Genomic DNA, 8,739 nt, shown 5'->3' with positions numbered 1-8,739 from the left:
ATGACTTACCACGAGGCTGTTTTTGCTTTCACTGGCAGAGATGGGCTTCCATATCTGAGGCTTGCCATGGACGCTAAATCCAAAAAAAGAAAATAGTTGTGGCTCCAGACAGATGTTTTTTCCTTCTTTTTCAATCAAAAGTGGCTCTTTTGATAATAGCTATGGTCTGCTATAATCTTTTTTTGGTGCAAGTCACTGAAGCTGAGGCATGTTTTCTATAAATTTGTGAAATACTTGTCTCAAATATTTATGTATGAATATCAGCAGCAGGATATTTTTGCAGAGAACTTTTCACAAAAAATCCATAAAGGTGTTCTCTATGTCAAAACACATTTAATAATAATATATTTCTTGGCTCACCTTATAATCTATAAATTTAACACAACTAACTGTGCTAAGAGTCTCAGAACATTGTGTCTAATTTCCCTGTGATCAATATCGAATGATGTTGTTCTTTCCAGGAAACTTCCAAGTTATTAGAAACTATAAGAAAAAAAAATTTAACTGAAAAAAATCACTGGACTTTCCACTGTAAATCAACTTTACACAGATTTCAGGTGTTGCTTTTACTCTGAAAGAGCCAAACAGGAAGCCATATCTGACTCTATGAAAAAAACAAAAAGATTTGAAAAGAGTAAAACTGCAGCTGTTAATGGCTCCTCCTCCTCTTCCTCCTCCTCCTCCTCTTCCTGTAGTAGCTATAAAAAGTGTGTGTGTCACACACTGTCAGGACTTCACTCACAGAGATCTCATTATAGGTACACTGTGAGAGTTGCAAGGTTCAACTTCTTCTTCTACTTCTACAAAAAGGACAAAAGAACTGCAAAATGGTGAGTATTAAGACATTATTACTGCTATTAGAATTATTCTCTAACTAGTATATAAAAGAGGCAACATTTGCAGTACTTTATGTCCTAATTGTGAGTCATATCTGAAGATTTAAACAGGTTATCTAAAGTAGAAAAAAAAGTTTTTGTCTTATGTTTCTACTTAAGGCTGCTTCTGAATGAACTTTGTGGCACGGCTACAGCACATAAACCTCACTCATTTGTTGGAAACGGTGAAAAACATCAAGTCAATCAGCGGAAACATGCTACCAGGCATGTGGCTCCAGCTCCAGTAAAGGTTAACTGTTTCCATATGGGTTCTGGAGGGCTGCCCGTCTGTCAGGAGGGCGTGCTTGGCTTGTTTGCCTGGCTGGTTTTGGGAATGCTGATGTGGCTTCCAGCAGACGCTCGTGTGAATTTTACATTTTCTATTTCGGCAGCTGATAAGCTGTTGGATGCCCCGAGCTGAAGCTGTGGGTTGTATAGAAATATGCCAAAAACTGTCACCAACATGCATATTTTTGATGTTTAACATGAGGCCAGGCACATGACGATAAACCCTAAAGCCTTGGATCAACATTTTTAAAAGCTAACAAGAGCTAAAGAGTCTTAAGTTCATTCTTCAGCACGAGGTCGTGACGATGACCTTTCCCTCTTGACTTTGATCAGTCCTAACACGGGTGCAAAAGCAAATACTGAGTGTGTTGTAATGTTTGCAGGTCAGTTTGAAAGACTAGAGTGAGTAAAAACTATTTTCTGAGGTGCGAACTCGAAGAAAAGTCTGTTTCCCCCACATGGTTTTAGGCCATTTGGTGTGCAACATGAAAGGGGCGGAGGTGTGCAGAATCTTCCTGCCTTTGGAGTTGCTATTCCACAAACAACCTTTTCCCCAACTTATAGATCAGGCTACCTTTAGCTAACTATTTTAATTATTTATACATCACTTTCAGCTGATAGGTTCATTTCAACCAATTAAGCCATTACTTTTTGCTAACTGATTGTTTAAACTAACCATAACCTCTTCCTGATTACTTTTAGCTTACAAACTGTTTTTCACTTTTAGGTAACTAATGTTTTTTGTTACTTTTAGTTACTTTTAGCAAACTATTCAAATTCTTAATTCTTAGCTTTTCTAAGTTTTCTGTCCTTTACTTTTAGCTAACCAACTGTTTAAACCTTTCCCCAAACTTTTAGCTAACTATTTTAACTGTGTTACTTTAACTTTTTACAACTGTTTACGCTAATTATAACCTTTCCATCATACTTTCATTTCAACTTTTCTTTTTTACTTTTTATTATCTGTGCAACATTGTAACTTTTTTTTTTTTTTTACATTACTTTCAGCTATTTGAACTTTTAATTAATCACTTTTAGTTAACTGTTTAAGTTAACTGTAAACTTTTAGTGAACTATTTCAATCATTTTTCAGTAGCTAACTATGTCTCCACATTCCCCAATCACTAATCCATTACTTTTTGCTAACGTATTCATTACTTAATTAACTGTTTAAACTAACTATAACCCCCCCCCCCACCACCACCACCACCACTACTTTTAGCTATATTATTATAAATTTTTTAATTTATACTTTTAGCTAATTATGCAACACTTTAACAGTTTCCCCTAGTTAACTATTTGAATTGCTTATTTATTACTTTTATTTCAAACATCATACAACAATATTTTCTATACTTTTTATTTTATTGCAGTAAACTAGCTAGTTTTCACGCACCTTCAAACTAGCACAATACGTAGCATGAAGTGTTACAGCTGACTCAATATGTGGGTATTTTTTATAATCAAAAAGTAATTAAATATTCGAAAGGATTCAAGCTACTCTGTTTTCAAAGTGCCCCCTGTGAAGGCATGGTTGAAAACCCAGAATGATTTCTCCTAACATGTGACCATCTTCAAAGGAAGTAGGTCACTCCACTCATATCAAAATCACATCACATAACTCACTTACAGATTATTCCTGATAGAAATCTGGACAGTGAAGGAATTCCATCTTCTTAAAGTTGAACACACCTGAAGACTCAGTTTGGGTCTAGATGAAGATAAGTAGCATTTTGTGTCCTAGATTTTTTTTTTTTAACATTACATTGAGGTTTTACAGTTGGAGTCTGTCAATTAAGTATGGAAGAACAAGTAATAGAGCATGAAAACTCAAACATCATCCCTCCAGTTCATTTTCAATCGGTAAACAATTGAATTATTGATGTTTTTTATTTATCTTAGACCTAGGCTACAGTACAATGCTCTACTGTACTGCTGAGATCCCGACGTCAGCCCTGACGCACTTTCAGGACAAGATACAGGAAGTTGGTAGATAGTCACTACACCACTGCCTGGAAGGGTAGATTTCAGTCTGCTTGGTAAACATGAACGGATGTGGCTTGTTGCAACACCACCACTTCTACTTTCTCAGATCCATGTTGAAACTGTCTGACTCACAAAACAGAAGTACAGTGGAAAGCTTCATTAACTGTTGTGTTCTATTTCATAAGCATACTGCATTTTATTTTACTTTACTTATTTTCGGAGCACTCTGCAGTAAAAGTAAATTGTTCCCATGACAGAGGCCTGAGGTGCAGTCTTGCAGTCCAAACAGGTCAGTGGGGTATAGTTAAACTGTCTGTGAAGCTTCACTCAAAATAGCTGGCTGCTGAGCTGGCCGCCATCACCATACTTGGCAACTCCCATGTCACTGTAACCCCTCCTCCAACCTCATCACAAGCTTCTTTAGGGGGAGGGGAAGCAAAAGAGATCAAAATTCAAAACAAAACCCACAAGGGAAAGATGAAGAGAAAGAAAAGAAAATACAATGTGTGGTTTGTCCACTATCAGCTTAAAGCAAGAGGTGGTTGTCTGAACTGAACTGTATCACTACCACTGCGTTTCAGCCATTAGCAATTATTATTTAGGTAACTTTCAACAGTCGAGCTGTACATTAAGCTATCTGTAGCAAATGTTGTTACAACCATTTAGTCAACATATTAGCCAAATTTGGCTAACTATTACAAAGGTTTACTAATTACTTTTAGGTAACATTACCCCAGCACACATTACTTTTAGTTTACAATATAAACTCCCCTTCAATTACTTTTAGCTAACTATTTCAACCATTTAACTTAACTATCTCAAACTGTAATGCATAACTTTTAGCTATTTCATCATTAATCCGTTACTTTAAGATAAATATTTGTTTTAAATTTAACCAAACAAATTAAACAATTTGCCCCTTTCTCCCATTACTTTTTTTTGCAAATATTAATCCATTACTTTAAGCAAACTTTTGTTTATCTTAAAGAACTATTTAGACATATTGTTTTAGCTAATTATTTGAAGCTAATTATTCATCACTTAAAACTATTTCACTATTTCAAACAATCATTCACTTTTAGCTAACCATTTCAATGTCTTTCCATTACGTATTACGTAACTACTTTAACTGTTTATTCATCAATTTGCAATTCATCAGTTTACACCTTTCTCCCATTACTTTTTGGTAACTTTTTGCTAACTATTGAACCACTAACCATTACTTTTAGCTCACATTTTTGGTTTTCTTTAAACTGAGCTAACTATTTACACCTTTCCCCATTATTTATTAGCTAACTTTTTTAAGTTTTTAGTTTCCTATTTCAACCATAAATTCATAACTTATAGCTATTTGCAGCTACCAGTCACTTAGCTATCTAGGCTATATCATCTTTCCCCATGACTTTCTCCTTACTATTTCAACCATTTATCTTTAAGCTACCATTTTAACTATTTTTGAGTACTTTTAACAAACTGTTTATTTATTATCTATTTTAATCATACAACACTATTTTAGCTGTTAACTCACTAGTTGTCATGCACTTTCAGTCTATTAAAGATATAGTGTTCAAGTGTTACAGCTGACTCTATATGTGGATATTTCATAGAAAGTTCTATTAACTCAAATTATTCAAGCCACTCTACAATCTTTCCACATACCCCCTGTCAATGCCTGGTACAAAGACCAGAATGTGACCAGTAAAAGAAAGTAGGTCACTCTTCTCATATAAAAATTATATTACATAACTCACGTCAAGATTATTCCTGATAGAAATCTGTTCAGTGAAGGAATTCCATTCTCTCTTAACTTCAAAACTCTGCTTATCAGACTGGCTGCTCTTGTGGGGGGACGACATGTTCAGCATTGTTGGAGCCTGGCTATTTGTGTTGCCAAAGAGGTCTCACTGGAAAAACACGACGAGCTGCCCTGTCGAGATGCTTTTAGACTCGGCTATAGGCTAAAAGAGAGACTGACATCACAAGAATTTCACAACAACTCGAATATTTCAGTTCCCCCGTAGAGATGAGGTCAGAAGTGTCAGCTGAAGCCTCTTTCACCACCTTGCAAACATGGAATTATTTATGATACATAAATATAACAGTGTTTAGTTTACCTAAACTCTTGTCTTGGCAGGTATGGTGCATGATGACATTTTGACAGCAATACTTGACGTGTTTGTGTTCTGATATTACCAGTGACAGCTGGCCTTTTGTTGACAGACTAACTGCTGCAATAAAAACACACAGCTGCGGGACAAAGCAGTTATGGATCAGCTTTAGTTTGCAGTTCAGTAGGGTTGATTTCATCCTCAAAGGTGCTACTAATGTTCTCTGATGTGAGTTAGAGGTTAGGTTTGCCTTTTTGCTATGTCTCACACAACATCTCACAGGCCAGTTAACCAAACAGGACAGACGACAATGCATCTTCAACTCCCTCGGGCCACATTTCTCTTCCAAACGATGAGACCAAACTTGTTCCAGTCCTCAAGCCTGCACCCACTGACTCCCTCCCCCGCCCTCCACCCTCACCCACATCATTTACAAGGAACTAGAAATACTTCAGCAGGGTGTGGAAGCACTTTGGCCCCTATAGACACTCTGACAAGACCATGTTAATCACCACTACTCGCTCATTTAGATCAGTGACTCCTGATTTGATGTGTCACGTCCTACATCGCAATGACATGTCAGAATTCAAGTGTTCCGCAGGGTTTGCACATCCAGGCCTGCAAATTTGACAACACAGAAAGCAGGTTGTGATGCAAATCTTGCGCAAATACAAAAGCAGTTGAAAAGTCATTGTGACTCCACCCGGTATTTCCCGGTGCTCAACTGTCATTTTCTGCAGGTCAGGACAGGTTTAAAAGCAGAAATGTTGGCATTAAGGTATCCAGCAGACGACAGTATATTTTCAAAGTCAGCAGCGTTGTGGTTTGCATGAAGAATTCAGTGATAATTTTGACAATTTGCAGCTGGAAGGCAGTAAAGAATATCCCTCTATCACACTGGATTCAGTTAAGAGTGCTGAATCAACGTGCCCTCCAATAATAAATAAAATCTCTTCTTTTTTTCCTCCACAGCGTGAGTGTATCTCTATCCACGTTGGCCAGGCTGGTGTCCAGATGGGCAACACGTGTTGGGAGCTCTATGGCCTGGAGCACGGCATCCAGCCTGACGGCCACATGCCAAGTGACAAGCCCGCCGGAGGCTACGACGACTCCTTCACCACCTTCTTCAGTGAGACTGGCACCGGGAAATACGTCCCCAGAGCCATCTTTGTCGACCTGGAGCCCACTGTGATTGGTGAGTCCTTGAGGAATTTCTTCAAGCTTCAGGGCAAAAAACCAACCTGCTGTTTCACATTCTTTTAACTCATTTTCCCGAAAGCCAACATTAGGAGGCAAGGGTCGCACTCAACAGCTGTTGAGGTGGTAGAAGATGTTAAGTTATAGAAATTTTCTGAATGAAAACACAGAATGTAGGGCTCACTGTTGGACTCAGAGGGGAGCAGGGGTAGTGATTGCCTCCCCTTGTGGCCCCATGTTAGAAGAAATGCCTTTTGGGTAGATAAAACATGATGAAGTGCCCGAGAGTGCCCTTCAGCCAACAAAATGTGGCAAAGTGCCTTCTAAAGTGCCCTTCCAGTGGACAAAATGTGGTAAATACCCTCTAGAAGAATGCCCTTCAGTGAAAAAAATATGGTAATGTGTCATCTAAGGTGCCCTTCTCGCAGACAAAACACAATAAAGTGTCATCTAGAGTGCCCTTTAATGGACAATTTGTTTCAGAAGGCTTTACAATCTGTACAACATACAGCACCCTCGATCCCTAGATCCTTGATTCGGATAAGGAAATACAGTACCAACATGCTCTCAAACCATCTCTTCTCTGTCCTTCAGATGAGGTCCGTACAGGCCCATACCGCCAGCTTTTCCACCCTGAGCAGTTGATCTCAGGAAAGGAAGATGCCGCCAACAACTACGCCCGTGGTCACTACACCGTTGGAAAGGAGCACATTGACTCTGTGCTGGACAGGATCCGCAAACTGGTAAGGTGATGTCATTATTCGTACCAATGACAGAAAACCACAATTTCAAATAAAAGGTGTCAAAATTTTCAGTAAACGTTTATTTAGGTCTTGAATTGTTTTTGATATTCCTGATATCTGAAGTATGGTTTTTAGTCTTTTTCAAAATTACAGCTTGCTTGCAGCAGTTTTATATAGAAAATTCTTCCTGTCTTGTCCAGTCTGACCAGTGCACAGGACTGCAAGGTTTCCTGGTCTTCCATTCCTTTGGAGGAGGAACTGGCTCTGGCTTCACCTCTCTGCTGATGGAGCGTCTCTCTGTAGACTTTGGCAAGAAGTCCAAGTTGGAGTTTGCCATCTACCCTGCTCCTCAGGTGTCGACGGCCGTGGTGGAGCCATACAACTCCATCCTGACCACCCACACCACCCTGGAGCACTCTGACTGCGCCTTCATGGTCGACAACGAGGCCATCTATGACATCTGCCGCAGGAACCTGGACATCGAGCGTCCATCCTACACCAACCTGAATCGTCTCATCAGCCAGATCGTCTCCTCCATCACCGCCTCTTTGCGCTTCGATGGAGCCTTGAACGTGGATCTGACAGAGTTCCAGACCAACCTGGTGCCCTACCCTCGTATCCACTTCCCTCTGGCCACCTACGCCCCAGTGATCTCAGCAGAGAAGGCCTACCATGAGCAGCTCACGGTGTCTGAGATCACCAACGCCTGCTTTGAGCCAAGCAATCAGATGGTGAAATGTGACCCTCGCCATGGCAAGTACATGGCCTGCTGCTTGCTGTACCGTGGCGATGTGGTGCCCAAAGATGTCAACACAGCCATCAGCAACATCAAAACCAAGCGCTCCATCCAGTTTGTGGACTGGTGCCCCACAGGCTTCAAGGTGGGCATCAACTACCAGCCTCCCACTGTGGTTCCTGGAGGAGACCTGGCCAAGGTGCAGAGGGCGGTGTGCATGCTGAGCAACACCACCGCCATTGCCGAGGCCTGGGCTCGGCTCGACCACAAGTTTGACCTGATGTACGCCAAGAGGGCCTTCGTCCACTGGTATGTTGGAGAAGGAATGGAGGAGGGAGAGTTTTCAGAGGCCAGAGAGGACATGGCTGCCCTGGAGAAGGACTACGAAGAGGTCGGCATCGACTCATTCGAAGAAGATGAAGAGGGCGAGGAGTATTAGAAACAGACAGAGATCTATTAAAGATAGAGTAAAGTTCTCTCAAAGTGTAACAGTAAATGATTTTACATCTCCTCCAGCAGCAGTGTGAATGTTAATGGGCAGTTTAACGACTGGTATGTAGACCATTAATAAACACTAAAGTTACTGCTGAGCAGCAGTTGGTCCAAGCTCAATTGAAAAATGACTCTCTAAAGAGTGACAATGTGTCCTTACCTCCTTTTCTGAATAAAGCTGTTTACACCTACTTCTCTTTATTAAACCTTTCTTCATATACACTGATTACTGATTTTTTTTTTTTTTACCAACTGATGTCTACAAATAAGTTTGTTCAATGAAAAGTCCAAAACCCAAAGCTTTACAAAGATAT

At 40.0% G+C, this 8,739-nt stretch overlaps 1 protein-coding gene across 1 annotated transcript; it reads left to right on the top strand.

Moving 5' to 3' along the window:
• Window positions 1-676: 676 nt before the first annotated feature.
• Window positions 677-8,539, top strand: LOC146304539 (tubulin alpha-4A chain-like). The gene is made up of 4 exons (XM_084713883.1): window positions 677-830; window positions 6,230-6,452; window positions 7,049-7,197; window positions 7,398-8,539. The coding sequence occupies exons 1-4, from the start codon at window positions 828-830 to the stop codon at window positions 8,370-8,372; spliced, it is 1,350 nt and encodes a 449-aa protein (XP_084570009.1). The 5' UTR covers window positions 677-827; the 3' UTR covers window positions 8,373-8,539.
• The last annotated feature ends 200 nt before the right edge of the window (window positions 8,540-8,739 follow it).

The sequence above is a fragment of the Lutjanus erythropterus genome, chromosome 24 (assembly GCF_056507025.1).
Source record: "Lutjanus erythropterus isolate fLutEry1 chromosome 24, fLutEry1.hap2, whole genome shotgun sequence".
NCBI lineage: Eukaryota > Metazoa > Chordata > Actinopteri > Lutjaniformes > Lutjanidae > Lutjanus > Lutjanus erythropterus.
The sequence above is the reverse complement of the archived record's forward strand: the minus strand, read 5'-3'. Positions and strand labels throughout refer to the sequence as shown.

Coding starts and splice junctions, on each gene's coding strand:
- LOC146304539 (XM_084713883.1), top strand. Junction 6,453..7,048: donor CCTGGAGCCCACTGTGATTG/GTGAGTCCTTGA, acceptor TCTGTCCTTCAG/ATGAGGTCCGTACAGGCCCA. Junction 7,198..7,397: donor TGGACAGGATCCGCAAACTG/GTAAGGTGATGT, acceptor TGTCTTGTCCAG/TCTGACCAGTGCACAGGACT.